This window comes from Neolamprologus multifasciatus, chromosome 3, assembly GCF_963576455.1.
Source record: "Neolamprologus multifasciatus chromosome 3, fNeoMul1.2, whole genome shotgun sequence".
Taxonomy (NCBI): Eukaryota; Metazoa; Chordata; class Actinopteri; order Cichliformes; family Cichlidae; genus Neolamprologus; species Neolamprologus multifasciatus.
The window spans coordinates 23,677,358-23,704,051 of NC_140441.1; the positions used below are offsets into that span (position 1 = coordinate 23,677,358).

Sequence of the window (26,694 nt, forward strand, 5' to 3'; positions counted from 1 at the left end):
GAAATTTGGGTTTGCTTTTCTTTTGACCTTGCTCGAGTTAACGTAAAGTAATTTAGGTTTAAATGTTGTGTTTGTTTGTTTGTTTTTGCGGAAAATAATATATATAAACCGGAAATCCACGAAGCGGAACGGTTAACGTACAAAAGAGAAGGGGGAAAGACACAGGAAGTACCCACTGATTTTCTGGGAAGAGGAGGAATATTGCGTATCTTCATCAAAATACCACATCGAAACCTAAAATTCCAACACGTAGTTTGAGATATTTTACATTCCTTCAATATAAAATCGCACCACTGATCCCACTTGACTGATATTTCTACAAAGAAGTCAACAAAGATGCTGATTAAAGTGAAGGTAAGGTCCGTCATACTGAACGATTTGAGACTCGTCTTGTTATTACTGACTCACTGCCTCTGCTGGATCCGTTGAAATCATTTGCTTAACAATGTTTTTATCACAGACACTCACTGGCAAGGAGATAGAGATTGACATAGAGCCCACAGATAAGGTACATGTTTATCTTTTTTTGATGTGCGCAGATAGTAAGTCGGTGTGTTTTTCAGTGCATTTTAATTCATGTCCATCCAGGTGGAGCGGATTAAAGAAAGGGTGGAGGAGAAAGAGGGGATCCCTCCCCAACAGCAGAGGCTAATCTACAGTGGAAAACAGATGTAAGACCCGGATACAGTTTTTTTTTTTTTTTTTTTTTTTTTTTTTAAAGTGAGGTTGGGGATGTATTTAATGGAAGCACCTGCACACAGTGTAGTTTATTACAGTCTCTTATAATAAATATCCCAGTGTAGCAAGTGCTCACTAGTGCACCACGTGCATCTGCCAGAAATCAGTTAGCCTTAGTTTAAAATTAAACTGTACTTAAGATTTATATCTGTCACAGAAACAAATCTGCATTAGCATGCTAATACTGATAGGAAGGGCAAGAGCAGAAGGATCAACTTTACCTCAGGTTAATGTACCCAGGTGAATTATAAAATGTATTAACTTTATAGTTAAAATCAGTCAAATATATGCTAAAGGCCATTTCATGCCATTGTGCCAACGAGTCTCAGATCAGCTGACTGGAGCAAGAAGGAAACATAGGACTCAAAAATCCATCTGCACATATAGGTTTTTATTTTATAAAGTGTAAATTTTACAAAATCCACTTTGCACCTATATACTGCATTTTAGGAACAACCACAGACACATTGCTGACCTCGTTTTAATTTGAAAACTGCAGGGTGGTGCTTGAATGTGGACGGGGTGAAACAACGACTCCCACATTTGCCACCATATTCAGCCTTATCATGCACAAAAATGCAGCTAAATCATTACAAGTTAGATTCATAAACATCATTTTTTGCTGTTGCCAAAGCAATCGAGTCTAAAGGGTCACTTTAGTTGTTAGCAGTGACTCTGTAAGGTTTATGGTGAGATGACTGCCTTTTACTCATTGTTGATTTTTAGTAACGTTTACAGCTCGTTGTTGTTCTAAAGAAGGAAATCTCTTGTCTTAATTTTTGCCACCGCTTCTCTTCTGAAGCAGCATTTTTTATAATACAAAGAACTACAGATGTACGTCGACATTATCCTCAAAACGTTTAGGGAAAAGTTCCACATCTTTACCTGCTTAAACTGTTTTACGTATTAAAATAAATCATTTGTGTCAGATGGATTTTCGTTTTTTTTTAAAAAAAGAGTATTGAATGCATCGTCTCTTTCCTCAGGAATGATGAGAAAACAGCAGCAGACTATAAAATCCAGGGAGGCTCTGTTCTCCACCTGGTACTTGCTCTGAGAGGAGGATGCCTGCTCCACCATCGCACAACACTCTGTTCTACACCTGCGGTGTAGCCTTCACCGCTGCCTCAGCTGTTGCCCTGCCTGCACGAAGCGAGAACAGTGACGACTCCGAGCCAGCGGCTGCTGGATCACCAGGTGGTATTGTAGCCAAGACAGGGCCTTGGTCTAAAAAGTCTGATCGGGCTCTCTATATTTCAGACATTTCCCTGCAGCCAACAGTGTGTTGGCCACAAACGCTCCCTCCTTCCACACTCTGTAAATTTGCCACGGTGCGACACCCTTATGTAGTTGAAAAGTTTCTCAGAATTAAAGAAAATTTTGTCTTCAAGTCAACAAATCAGATATTTTGTCTGAAGCAGACAGGCCCGAGGTTTTCGAGGCATGTAAAAAAGTTACTTTAGTTCCACTAATGATAACACTGATGACTGAACTGCGATGCTGCCTCCAAACTTTATTTAATTGATTATTTTTTTATGCTGTGTACATGTTTTGTTATTCTATATGATGCAGATGTGCCGTAGTGCAGTTAGATTTGAGGACGATGAATCGCTGCATATGTAAAAGGATATTTCAACATTTAAGGAAAGCCACCAACTCATTTTTCATGGAAAACCGACGCACCTCTCGCATCTGATCACTCAACATGAAGTCACTATCATCAGCTGGTTAAATTGCTTGTTTGTGTAGCACGAATAAGCTCCTTTACTGGGCGTGTCCCGAAAAAGTCCTTTAAATTACGCTTATAGAAGGTTTAAATGCAAAAGCTCACATGCAACAGTCAGAAACACAAGCTGTAGAATAAGTACTTTATAAATCAAAACACAAAAGTTCAAAATGAGTAAAAAATGTAGATAGACTGAGTAGTGCAAGGTGCAAACTGTGGTATAGTGATGAGTGGAAAAATAACCCAGCAATAAGACCGGCTGTACTCTTTAGGTGACAGATTTCCTTTGTTAGCATCTCTAAATCTTTTATTAACACGTCACATGACACATGTCGGTTTAATATGTGCAAAAAATAAGTGTTTAAAACAGAAACCGTGTTTCAGTCTTCTTCTTAACCCACAGTGAAATGTCATTTCTAACTGTGAATTTTCCACTTGGATTATGTTCCTAAAAGAAGACCAAGCGAGTTAAATGGCGACACGCTGTAGTGTTTGTAAGTGGGTTTCTTCTCCCAGTCTTTGTGCTGATCTGCCTGCCTGCTGGATGTAACCCTAACAGATCCATAATTTGTTGGACAAGGAGAATTTTTGTAGTTTTGCTTCCGTTCTCCACCGCAGTGGCTTTTAAATCAAACAGACCAGATGTGATTGAAGAGTTTAACAGAATTGCATGAACTGTTTAGGAATTAGAGCCATTTTTAGAGGCTCAGAAAGCACAAAATAAAATTGGGTTTTTATTAATACTTTGATGAAGTCAACCACTGAAGTCTGTATCCCATGGACGTTACCATTACTGCAGCCAGCTTCAGTCGCTGCTTGTTTGTGGGTCTCTCTGTCGTCAGTTTTGTATTCAGCAGTTGAAAGCATGCTCTGTTTGTTTGAGATCAGATGACTCTCCCATTGATAAATCTCATTTCTTTGCCTTTAGAAACTCTTGGGTTGCTTTTGCAGTTTGCTTTGTCTCATTTATGCATTTGCACAGTGAAGCTCTGTCTGATCAGCTTTGCAGCATTTGCCTAAATCTGAGCAGAGAGTACGACCCTGCACACTTCACAGTTCATCCTACTGCTTTTATCTACAGCCACATCATCAGTAAACACTAGTACCCCCCCCCCAGTGCACCTAACAGCCAAACGTGCCCATAAGCTAGTCTGGGTTGCATCTGTCCAGAACAGCGTGAGCTCTTCTAGTTGTTTTCTTGCAGTCTGATGTGCCCTTCCTGTTCTCGAGTTTAACCAGTTGTTTGCACCTTGTTGTAAACCTTCTGTATTAACATTCATGGAAGTGTGTCGTGGTTGTAGACTTTCACAGCGATGCACCTTCTTCCTCAAGCGTGTGCTTGACTTGGTTTAAAGTTTCTCTTTTAATTTAGTCTTCTGTGGTATTGCTGAGCTCTGCATTCATTTAATATTTTTTGGAAGAATGTGTCGGATTGTTGATCAGACAGGTTTATTTTAGCTCTTCAGCCTAATGATGGTCTCCCTCACTTACACTAACATGTCTTGGGCCTCCTCATATTTAGAGTTTTAGTGAAACGCTTTAAATTATAAATTCAACACATGGAATCAGCTTCAAATATTAACAAGGAGCAGGCCTGTGAAAATGGGAGACTGTATAAAAATGACTATATAATGTCTGTATAATTCATAAACGGTTAATGTTAATTTTTATTTAAAACGCTTGAGTGAAATTATATCTAGACTGTTTCATTTAAAAACATATCTGCTGTGATCGTGTACAGAGGCAAAGTGTCTTTGTGCAACAAATTATGGACCAAACTATGTGAGAGTGGGAAAAGTCTTCATGAATCTGCGTTTCCTAAAATCTAAAACTATTCCTGTGATGCAAACCAACAAGTAATGGGCGTGTTTTGTGATGTCAGGAAAATCTCCTGCGACTTGCTCTAAATCATGGACCACATATGGTAGTTGATTGTAAGCCTGCTTTATAAGCAGCCTGAGCATGTCCGTTGGGTAAGCTACTGATTTATTTAACGTGTTGGGCAGAGTTGGTTTTTGCTCTCATTGCATATTTGACTGTAGTGAGGAGCGCGGCTTCAGTTTACGTGGTTTGTTTGTTTGAGAAGCATTGCTGTGTTAGTTCCCACGTTGCTCCCACCAGTGTGTGACGAGTTATGAGAAACTGACTTTTGCTTTGGATTGATCTGTCAGTAGAATAAATTTGATCCTGCAAACGACTCGTGTTTACTGCTTTCTGTTTCTGAACTGTGTTTGTTTGTTTGTCCGCAAACTCCTCCTAAACAGTCAGGAGTTAAACAACCAAACGTGGCACTCGGGTACATCTTACGTCCGTAAGGGTTTTTATCTACATCTGATATTATGATGTCATTGTGTTGCCTAGCAACCACCTACCAATGGCTCAAAGTGATCAGTTTTTAGCATTTTTGCCCTTACAACACCTCAAAAATAGCTTCCATCATTTTATTTCATGACGGTAACATCTCATTTCAATAAGTCACATCTCAATAATTCTAATACTCAAAAGCTAAATTATGAATGATATATTGTGATGTCACCACATTGCTTGGCAACCACCTATCAACGAGCTAAAATAACGTTTTCTTAGACCTTCCTATGATCCATCCTATCATTTTCATTTCACAACAGTAAGATTGCCTTTAGATCCACAAAAGTTGAATTATATATATTTTGCAACCACGCAGCAACAGGCTGAAATGACCCATAATGTAAACCTATAAACGGCATCTAGCACCCCTATCTTTTTTTAACCTTTCTCAGTGTGATCAAGTATATCAGTCTGCCAACAGCATGAACAGGTCAGACAATACTGGACCATGGACACATAACTAGATGATTAAGTTCAACTGAAGCTGCAAAAACGAAGACATGAGAACGCTTCCTCACATATGTTTTTAATTCTTCTCACACATTCATCGCCAACATGTACATTTACATTTTCAACACAGAAGTAGGCTTGAGACTTGAGTCTCAGCACGGAAGGTAAAATGCATCTTAAATTAGAGACAGATTTAAAAATAGCATTCTTATTACAGCGTATGTGGTTATTATAACATATTGCAAGGAGGGGACTTTCATATCACTTTAGCTATTTGCACATACAAGAAAAATAGTTCCACCACACTGAAGATCTGTTTTTGGTCTAAATGCAAGCAAGAAGCGCAGCTGCAGCACATCAGGGAAGGAAAGTCGGCGCTGCGGTGCTTTAAGTAACACAGATCAAGCTTCAAACTGTGTTACACCTGGCACGGTTTGCATTGTCGTGTCACATAGAGTTGCAGCATTTTGTTTCGGAGTTGAAAAAGTTTTCAGGCCTGCATCATAAAAACTGATGGAAATGCCACGATCGAAGGTGTTCACATTAAAAGCATCCTTTGAAATTATTTTGTGTACATTTATAGATAGATAGACATAAATGAGGCCTTAATTAAAAATTCAAACATTAGTCAGTGGTTATTTTTATTTACTAAGAAACAATCTACAGACTGTTATGACACTGGTGTAAATGCACAATCAGGCACAAAACATTGTACTTGTAAAGACATCCAAGAAACCCTGCTCCTCTTACAGTTTAAGACAAATCTCTACAATACTGGTTTCTAACACTTATCATCCTCTTGTGTGACTGAGACTCCTGAGGAATAAATATCTAAAGCACCAGTACAGACATATACCACTAACAAACTGGTTTTCAAACAAGCTGTCAGCCGGATGTGTTTGGTTTTAGGCAGTGTACTGTATGTAAGGAGAAGGCAGTGGGGATGCCCTGAGACACTAGTGTAAAACTAGGAAGGCTGTGGATATAGGAGTGTGTGTGTTTATGTGCGTGGGAGTGTTGTTACCAGAATGTACAGGACAATCATAACATAACCAGACAGCATGTAATGAGTTCATTCAGGGGTGCGTGTTCAGATTTTGCTGGTATCAGTCGTAATATTGCACTAAAATGTCGTCTACTTCATTACTTTATTCGAGAATATCATTTTGTTGTAAAGCTGTTGTGCTTATGCCTTACATAAAGCATAAAATTGATTTCAACAAAGCTACAAAGTAAAGCTACAAAAACATTTTCATCAGAGGTCATGAAACACTTAAACGCAGGCGTTCACGCGAGCGAAGCAAGCATGGAGAAAACGAGCGCGACTCACCCGCGGGCTCCTTTCAGCCCGTGCTGCTGTGTAGTGTTTTTGTTTGCTTCGTTTTCTTTTGATAAAAGAAAAGAAAAAGTCCCCACATTTGTCAAAACACAGCTGGAATGGCACACGAGCACAGGAGTATATTCTAATTAAGGCAATTAAGAAAAAAAACCTGTGCACCACTAATACAATACAGGTGTCCCACATTCACACTTCGAAGAATACAAAAAGAGCTGACATGAATATGGTGTTAGAAAACACTAAAATTAATATATTAATAGTACTAGAAAAACTTAAGCAATTATCACAATTACAAAATAAATGAATGAGAAATGTTTCAGAATTAAAGTTAAACACAAAAACCGTATTAGTTTACATCACAACATGAAATGACTTGATCTGAGTCGGAGTTTCACAATCAAAATGCAGCTCGGGTTTTCTGAACGCATGAAAACACAGATTAACAACATCAAAAAAACTAAGAACAAAAAAAAGCGTTGAAGTCATCACAGTCAGTCTTGTGATAGAAATAAAAAAACGTATAAAAAAAGTTGCTCTTACAGCGAGAGTTAATAGGGTTGAAGTTGAATAAAGGGCAGGGCGATGATGATGATGATGAAATGGAAGGTGCTAACCTTTGTTTATTGCACTTTTGATGGACCCCAGACAGGAAGGTTTGAGGCCAGACTACTCAATTTGACATCAAATAAAACACTAGGCGTGGGGGCACGTGTATAGATGTGTGTTTTCATGTGTGTGCGTGTGCACCCACGTGGGTGTCTGCATATGTTTGGTGAGCAGGTGAGATGTGAAAAGTTGCACTTCAGCAGTCTGCTGATTTGCGGTTGTCTCTGTCCTCCTTCGACAGAGGAGCCCTGGCCTCCTTCATTTCCTCACCTTCCTCGCCGCTCCCGCTGCTGCTGCTGTCGCTTACGGCCGGATAAACGACCATACAGAACTTCTGGCCCACGTATGTCATTTTATCTGGGAGAAGAGAGCAAAAAAAAGGAGTGAGGACAGATTGAGGTGCAGGCTGTCTGACTACATGATGCAGTTATTAAACAGCATTAAGAAAAACAACTGCTATTACTTGTAGTTATAACATTTTATAACATTGCAGTCATAGAGTGGACGTCCTAACAAATTCACATCAAAGTCAACTACAAACAACCCAAGAGCTACATCTCATGACATGAAGTTCCACTGGTCATGATTGCTTCTGTAAATATATAATTATTTTAAAGCATATTGTGTATAAATGAAGTACAGTGTCAAAGAACACTTCTGACTTATAATATAGTTCCTAAACAATAATGAATTTGCATTTGCTGAACATTGAATCGTTAAGTTATATTGGGCTGATTTATGGGGACATACCAACAATAGCGTCAAAGCACTGTGGCTTGTTGTCCCAGTATACTCCCAGGAAATAGACTGGGACACCGGTGAGCATGATGGCGAGGCCGATGCCGCACACCAGGGGCTCAGAGTAGAGGGAGAAGATGAGCAGGAAGGCCCAGAAGAGGAGGTAAATTACCGGCCATATCAGGCTGATCTGAGAGGAGAGAGAGAGGAAAACAGACTTTTATAATGTAGAAAGAACAATTTTTTAAACCACTTTTTAATCATTCATTTAAGTCAAATTAAAAGCTATTCCCGTTAAAGCTGAACTAGATGGACATTTACATTGTTTAAATAAGCAAAGTGCAAAATATATTGAGTACAAAGCTAAACCAAAGCACCACATGAACAGACCTTGATTGGCCGGTGCATGTCGGGCTGTTTAATACGCAGAACAATCTGCCCGGCGACAGTAACTCCGTAGAAGAGGTAGTTGATGAAGCCCACGTAGTTGATGAGGGTGTACATGTCACTGGTGCACAGCATAAGGAGGGTGGACAGGCACTGAGGAATGAGAAAGGTTTGTTGTGTTTAACCGAGTGTGGTCAATGGAGACAGGAGAACTTGTGTATGTGGTAGAGGTAATATGGAGGAGTGTAACAGGGAGAGCAGTACTCACTGTGAAGAGCAGGGCAGGGATGGGAGTGCAGCGTGTCACATGAATCATGGCCAGCAGACTTGGGAGGTGGCCCTCTCTGGCTCCAGCGAAGAACAGTCTGCAAAGGGAGAAGGACAGAAACACAATGAACAATGTTAGCACGAGGGAGAAGCCAAACATTATGAAGAAAGCAAGAACAACACTGACTTCACATAGTACTTAGTCTGTTGATACAAGTCAGTCTAGTCCAACTAACCGTGAAGATGTGAAGAGGGAACCGTTGACTCCCCCGAAGGTGGAGAGAGCCACAGAGATGGGCATGATCCACGCCATGACTCCGAGCAGCTTCTCACCAAAAGTCTGGGATGGAGAGATGGTTGGATGATAAACAGACATAAAGGCACATAAGTATGTGTTTTAATTGGAGATAGAAATAGCTGATGTACACACAGAAGACCTATATAGACGCAAAACCCACTTCAACACCACCTCTCATGTTCATTTACTTTAAGCTGGAGCTGGACTGCTTAACATGTACTCATAGATTACATTCAAGTTTTGTCACATGCCAATTAACCCTACAACCGAATCATACACTACTTTTTATATCTTATAGCTTGCTGGTGTCAAACATAAGGCCCATGGGCCTGAATCAACCCATCAAAGATCCCAATCTGGCCCACTGGGTAGCTTGAAAAATGTGAACGAGGGCACTGATAAAGACCTCCCTCATCGACATCCATACTATGCCAAAGTAATAAAGTAATAAACAAACAAACAAATCACAGAAAAGTTCCTGTTTTTTTTAATCTAACACACTGTTACTGACTTGAGAGCTTTAAAAGAAGGCAACAGGACTTCTCTGACTTTGTGAAGATGTTTCTCTTCTCATACAAGAGGTATTCATTTCATTCATTTCCAAAACAACTAGCAGAGAGTCCCAGGTAATAAACTCACCCACCATAATGTCTCCAACAGCCCTGGTGACGACTCAGGACCACCTCTAAAGGGGATAGTTACCCTACTAGGTGTATATTATCTTGGACCTTGGACCAGTTGTTTTAGAACTGAAGCCTCTTGGATGAGAGGCAAAACATCTTCAAGAAACCACATCCAGCTCCCTTCTTTTCAAGCTCTCAAGGCTACCATGACCTGAGGTCATGATGCCTGAGATCCTACACCAGGGGTCGGAACTCCAGGCCTCAAGAGCCGGTGTCCTGCAGGTTTTCCATTTCACCCTGGGTCAACACACCTGAATCAAATGACTAGTTAATCACCAGGCCTCTGGAGAACTTCAAGACATGTTGAGGAGGTCATTTAGCCATTTACATCAGCTGTGTTGGATCAAGGACACATCTAGAGTTCCCCACCCCTGTCCTACACAGTCATAGTGTTATTGCCCATGCATTTACCAACAACGACCATTAGAGGGTGTCATTCATTTGAAATAACAAGGTGTGTCTGAATGAAGTGACAGGACCACCACAGCTACTCACCACAGCAACAGCATTTGAGGCAAGCAGCTCCTGAGGACTCATGGCTGTGACATAGGCGATGTTGGCGAAGACGTAAACGAAGGTCACGACAGGGATGGAGATGAAGATGGCGCGAGGAAGGTTCCTGAAGACAATACAGCACAATATTTCACTTAAGAACTGAGAGAAAAGCAAAAGATTTAAGGAAGGAAATTAAAAAGGATGTTTTACAGGTGGGGTATTAATGGATAAGAAAGGTTACCAAAGAATAGGAAATGAGGAAATAAGTCGCTACTTTTCTATTTCTACATCTGTGACCAGACACTGGGAATGTCAGGGGGAATTTTTCCATTGTTAAGTTACATAAATTTCAGAGAGCTTTAGCAAAAAGGATCAGGGATTAAACATAAGCTTTGTTGGTATGTGACTGCTAATTACTCAAACAGTCACAAGCAGCTTGTAAATCGGATATATTCCTGTGGCAGTGAGGCATTTAATCTTGTGGGAATGTGGTTTTTGACACACAGCAGCTTCATATATATATATGTATATGAGAGGCAGTGTAAAGTATCTTACACATAAGGATCCACCAGCTCCTCTGTGACATAGTTGAGGAAGTTCCACCCGCCATAGGCGAAGGAGCCTTGTAGGAAAGCTAAGGCTATTAAACCTACATCGTAGTCCTGGAAGGGCTCAAAGGCGTTGGCAGGCTCCAGCCAGTAGTACTCTCCTACAGGTAGAGGAGAAATCTTCAGCTTGGCACAAACACAATGGAACATTTACAACGATAGCACAAACTTTCCAATTTTCTAGTCATAGTAAATAACAAAAAACAAAAAGCAGTTTCTTTTATGGTTCTCTGTGTTCATTTCCTAAATCTGCATGACTTTCCCAAATTAAGCGGGCCTGTTCCCAATCATTTATCTCTGGTTTGATAACTTGTTTTGCTGTCGGGGTAAACAGCCTGGTTTCCTCTGAGGTCTGGCCATGCTGTAGGGAGCCCAGCTGAAAACTATCAGCTAATGAAATCAGCGTGTATAAAACAAGTTGTAAAAGGTATTTTGTTAAATCCTTGTAAAGTGACTTTGCAGAATGTGTACTTCTTTTCCTCATTCCTTCTTTTTTATTCTTTTAAATCCCCTATTGAGGCTTGTTTTTAAAGATATGTCTACTACTCTCTCTATTGCATACAGTTCCTCAGATATGAGCTAAATTCCTCCCATCAAATCAGCCTTTGAACTCTTCATTATCTTCAGACAATTGTGCAGAAATCCCAGTTTTGCCCTTACAATAACTCTTCCTCAGCCATGTTTGTGCTGTAAACCCTCACAAGCCTGCTGAAATTAGCAAAAGGGCCCCAGCAACTCGATGACCCCTGATGTGAAGCCTTTACTGTCCCGACACACTGAGCGTGTCCCCACTGACCCTAAGTCTGTGTCTGTGTGTAAGACATGGCGAAACCATTGTGAGCGATGCATATATGAATGCACATATGGCAGCGGTGAGCTTACCCTTGCAGACCTGCACAACTCCCATGATGATGATGAGTCCCAGCGCCAGCAGCTTGCCGGCAGTGAACATGTCCTGCACTCTGGTGGCCCACCTCACGCTGGAGCAATTCACCCATGTCAGCAGCACTAATAAGAGAGAAGCACATAGTTATAAATCAAGGACGGCATTAATTCAGCCAATACTGCAAGCTCAGTTGCAAGCTGTCGCTGATCTCAGTGCCAACTCGCAGCAGCTGACGGCTCATCATCATCATTCTCTGTGACCAACTCATAAAAACTGTGCTATTTAGGCTGCTTCTGCCTTCTTTTATTTAATATGAATATGCAAGCCACTTTGCAACCCGACTCCACCCCAGCTCCGTCTTATCAAGACGTTTCAGAGAATTTAGCCTTTAGTGGCTACGTCTTAACTGCCAAACCCACAAAAACCAACCCTGTAACCTACAATGTAACCTGACCTGCACCTACCTGAAAATGTAACTACACGTCCAGTCAGTGCAGTCAGCAACTACTGCGATTGGCCAATTACACCTGTGCCATGTTTCTGGCTAATTTTTTGCTGCAGTATTTGAATGAGAATAACAATCATCGCCTAAAAATAGTATCATAGTTAGGAGCAATAATCATAGCACAAATGTAAGGACTCACAAATGTCAGTGAAGTCCTGGAGGGCAATTGCTGAAACTAAACTTGGCACTGATGTAAGGGAAAGAACTAGAGGGACAAAAATGTTTTGTACCCAGAAAAAACAACTGACCACAACAAAGAGCAAAGACCCAGGAGGGAAAAAGTCCCAGCATTTTGTTTGTTTCTATCAGCTGGCACCACATGAAACACACTGGGACAAGGACCACAAGGTATTTAACATAATTCACCACATACCAGCGTAAATATCGGCAATGACGTTGACAGCTTACGTAGGTTATGTGGTAGCCTCAACAAAGATTCCTAAATCAGGCGTTAGCCGAGAGCATATCTACCATCATTAATGGATGCTCTGGTCTGAGGTCTTGCTGCTGCCCTCTCTGCTTTCAGCTTTGCAAGCATAAAACAACAGAACCACACCACCAACAAAAACTACAACAGATGGACATAATGACTTTCTTGTGGTCCTTACTGGACTTGTTTTACTTCACTTCTATCCTATAGAATCCTTCTATATCATCGACTTCAGATTGTCACGTATGATCGGACACTCCTACTGTTATTACCGGACATATTGAAATTTGCACTGTGAAACAGTCAGACCATGTATAGATTGTGTAAAAGTATTCTGCTGAGCATGCTTGTGTCGACTTATCTGAGGGGTCGGGTGTTTATGAGCTGAAGTAATAGTAACCGAATAAAATTTGTTGATCAGTAACACTGAAGGCTGTGCTGGTTTATGCATTAATTGCTTTATCACTTCATTCACTCAAAGGCACTGTCACTGCATTGTTTGCAGCCCTCATAATTTTGCCCAACAGGCAAAGGAGATATGAGATATATCACTGATGACCCCGATAGATTTAAAGTTTCTCTCATATCAGGTCAGTGAATTAGATTAAAGCCGCACATGTAAACGTGTGCGATGTTTCTCAACATGTAGGACAGCAGCGACCTTTGACTCCCTTGCTGCATCATCACATTCACCCATTATCATCGTGTGCCTCACCTGCAGTTTCCCTTTAAAAGGAAGCAATTAGTTGCTACAACACGAGTGGCGATTTATGAATAATGCAATGTGTGAATGCACTTTGGAGTGCTTCTATGCTTGCATGCTTATATAGTGCAACATTACATGTGTTTGCTACTTTTTGAAAGTTTGTGGACTTGCTCCTGTCGATGTATTTACTAGAGAGCTTCATATCAGGGTTGATGTGATGACGCCAGATAGGCGCGGCCTCGAGAAATTACTCGACATGTTAAAGTTTGGTAGGGATGACCGATGTTTTTCTAACTGTCTGGTCCTTTCAGAGCTCTCTAATCCTGCTCATCTAGCATTTAGCAGATTTTTTTTTTTTTTTTAGAAAGCCCTAAAATGTATTTAGAAAAGCTTTTGACCTCATGGGAAAGCTAACACATACAAGAGATAATGGATTTGATCTGTACTGCTGAGCACAACAAGCCAGTGGGTTCAGGCCAATAGGGTGCCATCAAAGAATAAGCTTGTTTGACTTTGTGGGATTAACTTCATCACATTAAATAACTCTGAGCGGAGCTGCCACTGCGGGGAACAAAGCTGCACGTGAACAGACATGCATGATATTAACATACTGCAGGTGTGTGCTCAATGCAGACAGAGAGGGGCACATGATGGGGTTTGCAGATCAGACATAGTTGTGGTGGAGCTACGCAAAAATTTGTGCATCTCCTGCTGCTACTTCCTCCACACAAAAGCAGGAAACAAAAGGCATGCAGATTAGTTCAAGACTCATTCTTATGTAACTCTCATTAACTACATATTAAATCCCAAAACTGATCTGGTGGTAAACAACAGTTTTAAGAGCCAGATGGTGTTTCCCACTGCTCTGCATTTCAGTTACAGCATAAACATTCCCTCCTGCTCTGCTGCTGACAGGCAGATTGTGGACAAACATCTGAAGGCACCATTGGAACTTGGAGCTGCTGAGCTTTTTCTAAGCACAGCATACAAAATGAAGACATTATTTGCTCCATGCGCATGTGTGTGTGTATAGGAAAATGTCCTGAATTAACCATGAGCCTGTAGGAAAACATTGGAGAATTATGACCTTGCACGGAGCATATCTTTGAAATGGTACACCACTTAAAAAAATAAAAGCCTGTCATGCAGCATGACGCTGTCAAACTGCCCAGTGACTGGTACTGTCTGGTTTGCCTGTCACCGGAAATAAATAAGTAAGGCAATATCCTGCAAACTATTACATAACATTCTACAAAGGCCATGTTTAGGAAATCACAGGTACGTCTAAACACAGACCCAAATAAACAAGTCCTGAGATCCACAAATTAGGAAATGAGCAGGTGACCTTTAACCAACTTTTCTCTGAACAACAAGAAAATAGCAACAAATCATCAGCAAGCTTTTTTCCCCCTTAAAAGCTGCCTGACAACATCTGTCTAATCGACTCAAGAAAGAAGAAAAACTTGAATTACGCAATATAGCATGTGTTAGCAGTTCTTGGTAGAGCTAAGCACATTTGGCTTCAAGGCATTCGTGTAAGTGGATTAAAAAAAAGGCAGGTCAATGTGTCAGAAACATAAAAAGCAAAGTATTCAGACAGAAACAGAAAAACTAAACAATATCAGAGAAGCTGTTTCCTACCTGCTTCGTCAGCACCAAGATGCTTGTTGTATATCTTGTCAAGGACCATGACGGTTATCAAGTTTGATCCCTTTCAGCCCTTTCAGAGGCGTATTTACATGCTTTCCCGCATTAAGCTTAAGTGTTTCCAACCAGAAGTGTGCCATGTAGCTATTTTGTTGTTGTAACAGGGCTTCTTCTGCAAATTTCAAATGACATTTCTTCAAATGTAAGCAAGCAATTATTGCTTTCCACCCATTTGGTGCCAAATAACTCAGAGCATAAGACTGCTTATTCTGCCAGCTTAGTAAAGTAGCAGTAGTGTTTTTGGCTATGGTCATTAGCAGAAATCAATTGGTCAACTACATATAAATGTATTTTCATGCATTCTCATGCAAGTCTTTGGAAAGTGAGCTTTCAGCATCATTAAGCCAAACAGGACAGCGAGCTGAGCTCATCATGGGAAGCAAATCAAAATATACAATACTCCGCAAAAAGTTTCACTCTCCCTTGAAAAACTTACAAAGTGAAACTTCGTATTTGCCATTTTTAATTATGCATGTTTTATACGCTTTAGCATGCAGACTGAAGCAGGGATCAAACCACCAGCCTTTTGATTAGAAATGCTGCAGTCATCCAGTCACTTTCAGGATCTAAATCCAACCATTTTTTGAGTATAAAGGTAAAAAGTGATGGAGGGCGAAAAAGAAAGAAAGTTTAAAAACAACAAGAGGTGGATTTAGTAGGGAGATGCAGGAAACACCTGAGAGAGCTGCAGTATACAAGATGAGTGAGTGAGAATGCCTCGAGGAAGGAACTAGTGTGCAGTTTAACTCAGAGAGAGTTATTTTAAATCAATCTGCATCCAGAAAACACCACACTGAACACAACTGTTGTTGTCGTCCTGAGAGCTGAAAGCACTTTGTGGTACCTTTGAAGAGATGATCTAAAATCAATGTTGCTCTCCTTATTCCCCAGTAAATTTCATTAGAGTTGCAGGGGTTAGACCACAGCTCCCAATAAAAACAATGTATACATGAAACGCACAAATCGCCGCCAGGTAACACAAACAGTGCACGTATTCTTCTCCAGGCTACACGACCGTCTCTTTTTGTGTCTCAAGGCTCCCTGCAGTATTTGTCTAGTGTGTGTGAACTTTGTCAAAGTACTCAAATCTACCACAGTCATGTTGGCGCCAACACATTTCTCCATTTGTCTCCACACATTTACTCCTCACGGCTAAACTCTGCCGGCTCCCTGTGCACTTCCTCTCTCACATGACCTCTAACTGAGGGTTAAAAAACACAAGTGCTTCATAAAACAGGGGAAAACTGGGGTAGAAGGCATAAACTGGATAAACAAAGTCATAACTCAACCAGTCGGTGAATTATAAATAGATTGGATGTGATGACGTCAACAAAGCAACAGTTGCTGCATTGGAAAATGTGCTTGAAAGGACTTTCAAATGTTGAACTCCACAACATCTAAATGTTATCAGACTCGTTTGTTAAAGCTGCATGAAGCAGATATTTGCTCTAAGCCCCTCCCACAAAAGAAGTGGTTGATTAACTAGGCCTTAAAATAGGTGAAACACGTCTCCCAAACCCTCGATTGTACTCGATTGTTGCAGACACGGAGCGCCAGAGACAAGACGATCAAGTCATCGTTCCAAGTCCGCTGTAAGGTCAAGTCTCCAACTAAGAGTCTGAGCAATTACACAACCACGGGGTCTCCATAGAGCCTTCTGCTCATTATCTGATGATGAAATTTACACCACTCTGACCCAAACTGACCACGAGCCAAAATATGATGGCAATGCGTCAAGGAAACTATAACCAATACTTAAAGCAGAATTTAAACCCCCACTCTAAGCAGCTCAGAAAGACTTCTTTACATTTCTTGAAGAACTCCAGACAGTTGGTGTCGACACCAATGGGCTGACGACACCAACTGTCTGCCATCTATAATCCAGTTATGAGATCCAACACCTGTTTTCACACCGTGTGATTAGGCAGAGGATCAATAGGAATTCCACAACCCTCTCATGGACACAGCCAATAGGTTTTAAAAAATCTGGGACTCTCCACCAATTGTTCTTAAAATTGAAGAAGCTTCTCGGATGAGAGGTGAAACGTCTTCAAGAAACTTAAAGAAGTCCAGACGCTTTTCTTTCCAAGCTCCTTAGACTACGATGACCTGGATGACTAAGAACCTTCACAGACATCACTGATTAAACGTTTTTGTGTTTCACAAATTATTATGTAACCTTTAGAAGTCAATGCCTTCACCAGTTTAGCATTAACGCCATTAAATTCAGTCAGAGTTTGTAGTTCAGTTCATTTTAGTTGTTGGAAGTCTGTCCTCCATGACGTGGAAAACACACCTCTGGGTTGTGGTTCATTTGTGTCTGGGCATGTGCACACAAGTTAGATGTGATGTGCTACTCACAAAGACAAACGGCAGCCAGCACACGCAAGCCATTTTCTGGTGGAAAGCAGGTGGGGAACAGAGGCTGCAGGACATAGTTGGAGAACGTCAGCGCGATCACAGCCTGGTTGGTTGGGTAGATGACAAGCACAGCGATCCACAACCGCAGGAACCTGCGCAAAAAGAAGGGATAGTTATGAAAGAACTTTAACTGAGTATTAATGGACTACGCGGACAAAAATAACAAGTCAATAAAACAGTTCATATGTTCATGGTTTATTAAGCTTGTAGCAGTCAATGATTAGTGAATCATTTATGAAAGTACCAATGCCTATTTCACTTTCTCCACATTACATTAATTTAATAGTTTGTACTAGGAAAAGAAGCTACACAACAGTGTCACCTTTGGGTTCTGAGGAGCCATGAATGGCTTCAGTTGCTATACTCAGCTAACACTAAAAAACAAATGACCCAGTTACTGAATAGAACCACTTCCTTGCATCACTCAGAACAAAGCAAAGAGAGGAAATCTCATGCTGCTTGTGACTAAAATAGTAACATTTTTTTGCAGCTACTTCGATGTTAGGTTACCGGCACATTGCCCCGTTATTTTCCTGTGTTTGTGCAGGGAAACGACATTTAGTTTAACCCAGACCACTAACATTTCTGCCTGGCAACAGTTTAAAATGGGGTGACTCATCCAGTCTTTTAACCTGCCAAAGTAGCAGTAGTCATGGAGAAATGCAACAGTGAAACAATACACCAACACGCTGCATGTTACTCATTGTCTGCTTTAATATCACCTCAGCCCATTGTATTTTGTTACATTTTTTATTACCAGTGTTTACTCACATTGATGTATTTTGTAATTTTCACCTCGTTTTCATCGTACACGATTTGTTTCCTCTGCATTTATCACTAAAATGTTTACATCAGCGCCTGCACTAATCAAATCTGGGCAGAAATAAACAAGTTTAGATAGACATGCCTGACAATACTTACCTCACTCGCCTCAGCATGATAACAAAAACATGCAAACAGGCAGATATCAGCAATTGTGGAATAAAATGAATATCGGGCTGATGACACGAAATTTAGCAGAGCTCAGGGGCTTAACGGAGTGACAGGTACAACCGTACACGTGATATCTCCATTAAATTCTCTGTAAGCTTAAAAAGGGATCATTACACTCGAGTGCATTAATGGGATGGCGACTCGCTGGAATTGGTGAGTGTTTGTTAAAAAACGTCCACACTAGTGTTTGAAAGTCACTCTCGAATAACTCCCTTTTCACACTGCTCGCTTCACTTTTAGCATTTTTAAAACTCAAATTCAGTACATTTCAGGTAAATGTTGTATTTTTTTTACTTTACTAAAAGGATCTAAAACCTACATTCATTACAGTTAAATACAGTTAAAAAAATATGTTGGGTTTAATGTGTAAAATATATGATAAACGACGACAACGAAGAAACAAGCTAATCTACCATTACACTTTGAAGCACACCAAACTAGCTGCAATATTTTAATGTTAATTAATGTATAAGTTATCTATAATATTATAAAATGGACTTGTTGAATATTAGGTTGTTAATAAATTATGAAAAGAACAATCTGTAAGTTATTTAGCACTAAGTAGTATTTAAATATATCAGTGTATAAAGTTTGTGGATGCAGCTTGAAAACAATGTCAGATTCTGTTAGCTCATAAGTTAGCATTCCACCTAAAAACTAAAATGCTAACATTAATGCCTTTCTATGTAGAGTCTTTGACCTAGACTACACAAGTGGTTGACATTGTTGCTAGTGTTTTCAGTCGACTTTGTTTTAAACCTACACATTAGGTACGTCATAACCGCAAGCCCTTTGGAAACCCTACACCGTAATCTGACGTGCACCTTCCTAGAAATGTAACCATACATCGCCCTCGACAGCTACAGATGTAGCTGTTGGCGTCGCCCACTTGTCGAGGCTACAACATGCCCTGCAGTTACATTTCTAAGTAAATGCACGTCAGTTTACGGTGTGGGGCACAGCAAAGTAACAGTGTAGAGTTTCAGAAGGGTTTGCGGTTAGGATGATGGAATGTAATGAGAAATTTGTGAATCATTTGTTTCCATTTAACTTCCACTTAAACCACTGAAACCAGCTACACCTACAGTATTCCGTGTAGGGGACATTACAGGTGTTACGTAACCCTCGTCAGTTTGATACAACAAAGGCCCTTTGTGCATGAAGCGCTGTCCATTCAAGTGTTTGACGATACAATTTTCAAATTCTTTCTTTCTTCTGCGAGCTCGCCTTCGCACAGCTGCGAAGGTGATGTAAGTACACCCACCATTCCAGTTAGTGACTTATAGGCACGCCCCCATATACACAGATGGGGACAAAGGGAGCAGCAAAACAAAAACAAACATCCCTTGAACATAGATTTATTTATTCTATACCGAGGGCACATGGAAACGGTGCGGCCCCAACACTTCAAACTGAGCATGTGAAGCCACAGAGTACAAAGTCTCTGGAGTTAGATGTTCATTGATGTGTATTGATAGTTTGCACACAAAGAGACACAAACAATCATTGTCTGTTTGGTCTGCTTGAATTCCTCTCCCAGAATATCTTGATAATATGCATCCTTGTGATAGTTGGAAAAAAAAACAACAATGGTCTGATGTGTGTTTACTTTCTGAGAAAAGGCCTAGTGTGTGTGAAATCTTCGCTAACAAACGATATTGTTTTTGCTAGGAAACTAACTTAGCGTGATTCCCAAGCTCTTGCTGTAAGAAGCCATTTATGGATGAATGGGAGGAGGCCGTGAGCGGAAAGTCAATTCAAAACTTTCCATTAAAGATGGAAAACCCCACAGCGGCGTGCCATTTGAGCTTCTCTGAGTCACCTGGAAGCTCATTTACTGGCAACTAATTTGAGTCAGTTGGGTGAATGTCTGTTTCTAAGATCTGCAGCTGGCTACAAGCTAAAGTCCACTTTTCTACGGTGGACTTTAGATGCAAAAATTTTACAAAATTAACGTCATTGTGGGATTTTGTGTTTTTAATATGTTATATCTGGTTGCTGTGCTTGTACCTCTAGACCTGCTTTGGATCCATACATCTGAGCTCCATCAGCTGGATAATCCACCAGGACTCGTCAAATCCATGTCAAATTAACTTTAGTCATTTCTGGCCCATTTCAGGCCCTTCTTTGTTATGCAGTTAATAACCAAACCTTTTGTGGAATGACTGGGGGCTTCTTAGCCCTCACTGATGTGAGAGTGAATAAAAAAGTCCAAAGAGAGAAGCTGAACTATAAATCATTCCAATTACAAAGATGTAATCCTTTGAAAACACATTTGTTATGAAGAAAATCAGCTTTCAGTTAGTAACAAATGGTGTCCTATTTTTTTGTACGTCATGGTCTTGACTTTTTCCAGCATAAAGAAGACAGCTGGCGACCCCCCTGTATCCTTAATGTTGAGTTTTGACACCTTGGTATATAATCAGAATCAGAATCAGAATACTTTATTAATCCCGAAGGAAATTAATCAATAAAAACATGGTTTCAGGGCCATTAGGATAAGTTTCTGTTTTTTCGAAGGGTGGCCCCAGTAAGCTACTCTGAGGCCTTTTGTTCAATGACCAGGCCTGAAATATGATAGAAACTCCTCAGTTAAAATAAACAAAACAGAGTTACCCCTAGTAGACCTCCAATGGGGGAAGAGTTAAAACACAGGTGCTGATTTACCCCTGAAGATGTGTGACATCTATAAAAGAACGAACGACTCACTCACCCTGCCAGCCCGCCGAAGATGTCCTTGACGTAGGAGTAGTCTCCTCCAGACTTGGGGATGGTGACGCCTAGCTCGGCGTAGCACAACGCCCCGATGGCGGTGATGATGCCGGTGATGATCCAGACGATCAAAGCCACGCCCACTGAGCTGGCATTCTCCATCACACCCTTTGGGCTGACGAAGATACCTGAGCCAATAATGTTACCTGGTGGAGGGCGGAGGGAGAGAGAGAGAAAGGGTTCACGTTTCAGAAGTGCTGTCCAAAAGCATTATGGGAAGTAGTTGTCTAGCTTTAGGGCTTGACCCATGTTATTAGAAAACAAAGTGTGGCTATAAGGGCAACTGCTCTACCAATTTATTACTATCTTGTGATTATTATACAAGTGGATGGCTGATCACTGGTGTATGAATTCACCCAGAAGCACCACGGGAAAGACTGAAGAAACAGACATATGACAAACTAGACAGGAAATAAATAGTTAGGTCACGAGTAAAACGGAAAAGATACTTTAAAAAATAAGAGAGAGAACGAGCAGAGTTTCAACAGCAATGAATCAGTCGAGCTGCCTGGCAAAGTGGGAACCTGCGATATGCTGACTTGGCATAGCTATGAGGAGATGGAAGAGGGCTGAAAGCAGGGTTAACGAGTGCAAAGAGGGAGGAGGACTGAAACGTGGACGCAGAGGGGGGAGAATAATGCCCTGACATATTCAATGAGCGTCAGAGAGCAGTTTGCACAACAGATGAAAGAGACGGATGGTTGGGTTCAGGTCTAACACGAAAGCGTTCACTCCTCTGATAAGGCTGACGTTGGTGGTCGCGAGAACTGATCAAGTTCAGCTCACCGTGGTTTGAAGGCTTGATGCCATCAGCCACGGGGAAAAGTGCCGGGGTCAAAGGTTGGCTGGGTTAAATCACAGTGAGTGTAGTGTTACAGTACAAAAGTCAGAGATATGAACGATGCTACCATATTGTGCCTCAAGACATCATCAGGTGGATCCTTTGTGGCCGCTATAACTGCAGATAAAGTGTAGTATTTAAGCTGCTGTTCATACCAAGTTGGGGGATTAGGGCTCTAAGTTGTGAATATTATCAAACTACTTCCATTTGATCTTCCAGGAAATCATGTGGGCTTTTTTTAATTTCTTGTGTAATACAGGACTGATTCTTCAGTTCTGTATAAATCTAAATTAAACAATACTCTTTTAAAAATCATCCCTTGTTTGCACACTCATACACACACAATGGTGCTCTATTTAAGCGCTCGTGGTATCTCGGCTTTCTAAGATTAGCCTAATCTAAGTCAAAGGCATGTGTGCAACTGAAAACATGCACATTGTTTTTTAGCTGACTCCATATGGATCGTGTGCGAGTGGCAAGAGCAGCCGCTGGCTTACATAACGCTAGTTGCAGCTTAAAGGTAAAAAGGAGGCAAACAAACCCTTTCTCCCCTGATTTTGTTGACATCTTTATGACAGAAAGTGCCTCACCTTTAAGGCAGGGGGGGAGCAGCCATCTGCTGACTCAGCATTAATGTTGCTTTTCTTGTAAAACAGTCTGGATGGGTGGATTTGCCTGTGCAACATAAAGTTTGGTAGACCTTCCAGAGGCTGTTGAGTGTAAAGTGTTTGATCTATGTTGTTTCGAATGTGTTTATGCTCTGAGCTTTAGATAAGGGAGACTTTTTTATAGAGGCAATCAAGTGTGCATGTGCATGTAGTGCGTTCGTGTCATGGGCATCATTGTGCACTACGGTGCAAGACTGCTGACTAATGTGGAATCTGCATGTTTCCTGTTCTTACATTTGTTGTTTTACATCCCTTTGTCTCCAAGCAGGCCAAGGGGAAAGAGATTTGGGAGGGTTTTTTGTTTTTTTTAATGTGGAGTTGCTAAACTCTTTGTAATCTCTGACCAGCTGAGTGCTGCATCACCTTTAAGGAGCAGGCGATAAAAAGTCTGAGCTGTCGAATCTCCACAAAGTTGTTCTTTTTTACATATTTAGGTACATTTTTAACTACAAAATATAAATAATTTTTTTTTTTTATTAGATCATTGTTTCATAAAGGAAGAGGATTAGTTTGTGCCCTCTGAGCATATTTCTGTTCCTTGTTTTTCAAAACAAGATTTCATTTTTAAGGAATTAGAAAGACCACTTTTTCATATCTAGGTTTTGAGGAAGCCACATTTTATGTGATGCATAATAGAAACTGGGATCACTGTCTGGTACATTCAGCTGCCCACACGAGTCACCAGAGCAGTCATGCAAACCCCCCCTTTGCAAAGTCAGCATCGATCTTAATGTCACAGCGGATTACAGACGCACGCTGCTCAAGAAAGTGGCTAAGACAACTTTCCACAAGAAAAAAGAAAATGCTAAAATGCTACACTCAACACTTTGAAACCGTAGTTTATAAGCCACATTAACCACTGTTTATATATGCAGTCTTTTACATAGACTGTAGATAAATGATGCCTATGTCCCTCTTTTATATACAGCCTATTGTATAAATTAGCTTGCCTGAGCCTCCCTGTGACACCCCTAAAGATACCACTCAACCAAACAGCATCCACAAGTTATAAATGTTAGGCAGCGTGTGTGTGTTTGTGCCGCATTATGATATAACCCAGATGAGCCTTTGCAAAGCTCTGTAGAATTAGTCTTTGTATTTCCCCTCAGCTGCAAATCCCTGTTTAAACAGCTACCAAGCTGAGGCAACCTGCTGCTTGGCCCTCAGCCGGAGCCTCAGACTGTGCATGCGTGCATGCTTTTGAATATGAAAGGAAGGTATTATTACACTGAAGCAATTAATCGGACGAAACTCGCATTAATGGTTTTGATAGCAAAAAGAGGAAAAGAGGAAGCAAAATAAAGGCAGGCTTGTTTGTCTGTTTATCATTAATCCTGCCAATTAATCCTGGATTTAGGCTCTGCAATGTGAGTCAGTTTAAAAAGAAATTAATATTTAATAAAAGTAAGATTCATGCAGGAATTTCTTTACATAATACAAAGACTGGAGTGCAGCTCAGACATGGCTAAGCCAGGCAAGCTAATAAAGCAGCATTATCAGGGTGGAGCCAAGAATGGCCAAAAGTTCACTTCTAATCCCAGGCTTTGGACCTTTCTGCAGTTACGTGTCTTCATTTGTGTGTGTGTGTGTGTGTGTGTGTGTGTGTGTGTGTGTGTGTGTGTGTGTGTGTGTGTGTGTGTGTGTGTCTGTGTCTGTGTGTACGTGTATGAGCAATAAATGCCTGAACTGTACAATAGGCCATAAAAACATTTGATGTCCTCGTGTGCTCGACCCTTTTCATGGAAACCCAGCGGGGCATGTTCGTGAACCAAAGGATCAGTCGAGTCACCTGAGCTCACGTCTCCCTCGCACATGACGGCGTGAACTGAAGTGGCATGAATGAGTTACTTGGCCAAGGACAAGAGGGCTGAGCACTCTGGTGAGTGCGCCGAGGAGTGTGGACTATGGAGGGCTATAAAAACCTCCCGGCCCTGTGCTGCCCCAACATTTCTTAAAGATTGGCAGGTAAATGGAGACTGATAAAGCAAACAGTTTAGATTATGATGAATGCGGGTGTGTTGAAGGGTGGAGCTGAGCTGGTGGAGTAAGGATGCTGTCAGCATGCGCAGGGATCTCCAGCTTCTGATTTCACAGAGTAACAGTCTCATCTCTCCCTGCCACGTCTTTTTTTTTTGTACTCCTCTCTTGTTGAAAGCCTCTTGGGATATCAACCCACCCTGCCGTCTCCCCTCTCTTCTCCCGTTGCCGTGGAAACACGTGAATGAGTGACTCATCCCCCGCCCTTCTATTCCTCCTGGCAAGGTCAGCATGAGGACCGCACACTCTGGCAGGACAACCTGTGCCATATTTTACCCCAAAGCTTTTATAGAGTTTGTTACGTGATGATGATAATGCATCGATAGACCCCTATTGCTGTTAGACAAATAAGGGGTGGCTTTCACCGCTCGCGGTTAACTGAGTTCACTTCTATGATGGTCCATCTAATCCACGAGGATAGTGACAGTGCTAGTAGGCTGATTGTGGTCATTTGAATTGAAATGAAATGCAATTTCTGGTTATTTGGTAACTATTTTGATTGAAAATCAATCAGTCAACATTTAAAACAATGCTAATCAATCTCACACCTGATGACATCATTGCTTCTATCTCTGACCTCGGAAAGCTTCTTCCAACAGAAGTTTGCATGTTATGTTACGCTGCAGTACATACAGCTTATTTTATAATTTGCCCCGTGTAATATAAAGCAGCACTTTGAACGATTCCATGACTTAAGGCTTTGTCATCATTTCCCTACTCCTCACTCCTTGCAGTTTAGGGAACTGCTGGAGTACTCAATACTTTATTAAACACTCTAAGCATGAACAGTGGCCATTATCACTACAGGAGTCTTAGTCATGGAGTAAAATTTGTAAAACTCCATAATGAAAATATCAAAATGTTACTGATTTGATCTTAAACTTTACAGTCATGTGGGTCTTTGCACTCAACACGATACTCAAATACACAGCAAAGCAGCTTTCTATTACTACTTTTCCTCAAAAGTGTCACGGTGCAGTATTCAGCTGTAATTACAAAGAATGGTAAATTTCCGTGCAAAGGTTCCTGCATTTTACAGGAGTAAGGAGTCAAATAACTGAACTAAAAGTTAAAGTGGCTGGAGAAATGTCTTTAACCCTTTATCTGATGAACCATATATGGTAAGCGGATTGAAAGAAGTAATATGATCCAGTATCACTGTAGGGTTGAAATTTTGAGTGTGTATTTTGGTGTGTGTGTGCATTATAATGGGCTAAAGGTGCATTTTCCAGTCAATCCTAACTAAATTACAGCTGCAGGCTCAGATCAGTCACATGAGCCTAAAAACTGCATGCACCAATCATCAGAGATGAGTTAAAGTGACAACATCAAGATTGCTGCAGAAAATTGACTACAGAAAATATGATAGCTTCAGTGATTAACGACTGCAGGGGCAAAGGGCAGGAGACTGTTACAGGGCAGACTCAATTACAATAGAAGTTTAGTTTGTGGTGTCTACCTGTGTTCAGCTGTTTCCAGGTGTCATGTGAGGTTGCTCTGTAGAGAGTGTGTTTGCCTGTTTTAATCATTTTAAGCATGATGGAGACTTAACACCCTTTTTGATTAACTACTGTATGTGTTGGCAACATTTCTGCCTTGCTTTTAGAGTCACACACATGATCATCATTATCATAAACTTGTAAACTACATTCCTCAAATCTGGAATTTGATCCCAGTGCAGCTTTTTTTACCCTGCTCATAACTGAAGACCAGGTGGCTGTATACTCTGATTTTCTCTGCAGAGCTTAGTCCCGTCCCTGTTTGTCATATTCTCATTTTTACACACTTTTCATACAGTCTCAGACCCTCAGACATTCAACATAAAGATTCGTCGCTGTGCTGTCAGACAACAGCCTGCACCACATGTCATTCCCACGCAACAGCAGTGACACTCACCAATAATAATACCGCAGGCGCTCACCAGCCCGATCTCCTTCTTGAGCGCAACACCTCCTGACTCCTTCACAGCGGCACCATCCTTGGCAGATCCCGCCGTGCTGCTGCGTTGTCTTGGGCCGTCCGTCAT

The 26,694-nt window shown here is 41.0% G+C and overlaps 2 protein-coding genes across 2 annotated transcripts; one reads left to right on the forward strand and one right to left on the reverse strand.

The window, feature by feature from the left end:
• Positions 1–14: 14 nt before the first annotated feature.
• Positions 15–6,829, forward strand: nedd8 (NEDD8 ubiquitin like modifier). Its single transcript, XM_085153911.1, has 4 exons — positions 15–354; positions 461–508; positions 589–671; positions 1,725–6,829. The coding sequence occupies exons 1-4, from the start codon at positions 337–339 to the stop codon at positions 1,849–1,851; spliced, it is 276 nt and encodes a 91-aa protein (XP_085010037.1). The 5' UTR covers positions 15–336; the 3' UTR covers positions 1,852–6,829.
• Positions 6,648–26,694, reverse strand: slc7a8a (solute carrier family 7 member 8a). Its single transcript, XM_085153880.1, has 11 exons — positions 26,565–26,694; positions 21,064–21,268; positions 17,298–17,449; positions 11,585–11,710; positions 10,650–10,803; positions 10,095–10,218; positions 8,855–8,958; positions 8,620–8,716; positions 8,355–8,504; positions 7,977–8,154; positions 6,648–7,583 (listed from the first exon to the last, which is right to left on the reverse strand). Exons 1-11 carry the CDS (start codon positions 26,692–26,694, stop codon positions 7,423–7,425), a joined length of 1,581 nt encoding a protein of 526 aa, XP_085010006.1. The 3' UTR covers positions 6,648–7,422.

Excerpts from the sequence above, each read along its gene's own strand:
- nedd8 (XM_085153911.1), top strand. Across the intron at positions 509-588 it reads ACATAGAGCCCACAGATAAG|GTGGAGCGGATTAAAGAAAG; the intron begins GTACATGTTTAT and ends ATGTCCATCCAG. Across the intron at positions 672-1,724 it reads ATCTACAGTGGAAAACAGAT|GAATGATGAGAAAACAGCAG; the intron begins GTAAGACCCGGA and ends CTCTTTCCTCAG.
- slc7a8a (XM_085153880.1), bottom strand. The coding sequence starts at position 26,694 with ATGACGGACGGCCCAAGACAACGCAGCAGCACGGCGGGATCTGCCAAG. Across the intron at positions 10,219-10,649 it reads GAGCTGGTGGATCCTTATGT|GAACCTTCCTCGCGCCATCT; the intron begins GTAAGATACTTT and ends TATTGTCTTCAG. Across the intron at positions 8,959-10,094 it reads CCTCAAATGCTGTTGCTGTG|ACTTTTGGTGAGAAGCTGCT; the intron begins GTGAGTAGCTGT and ends TCTCCATCCCAG.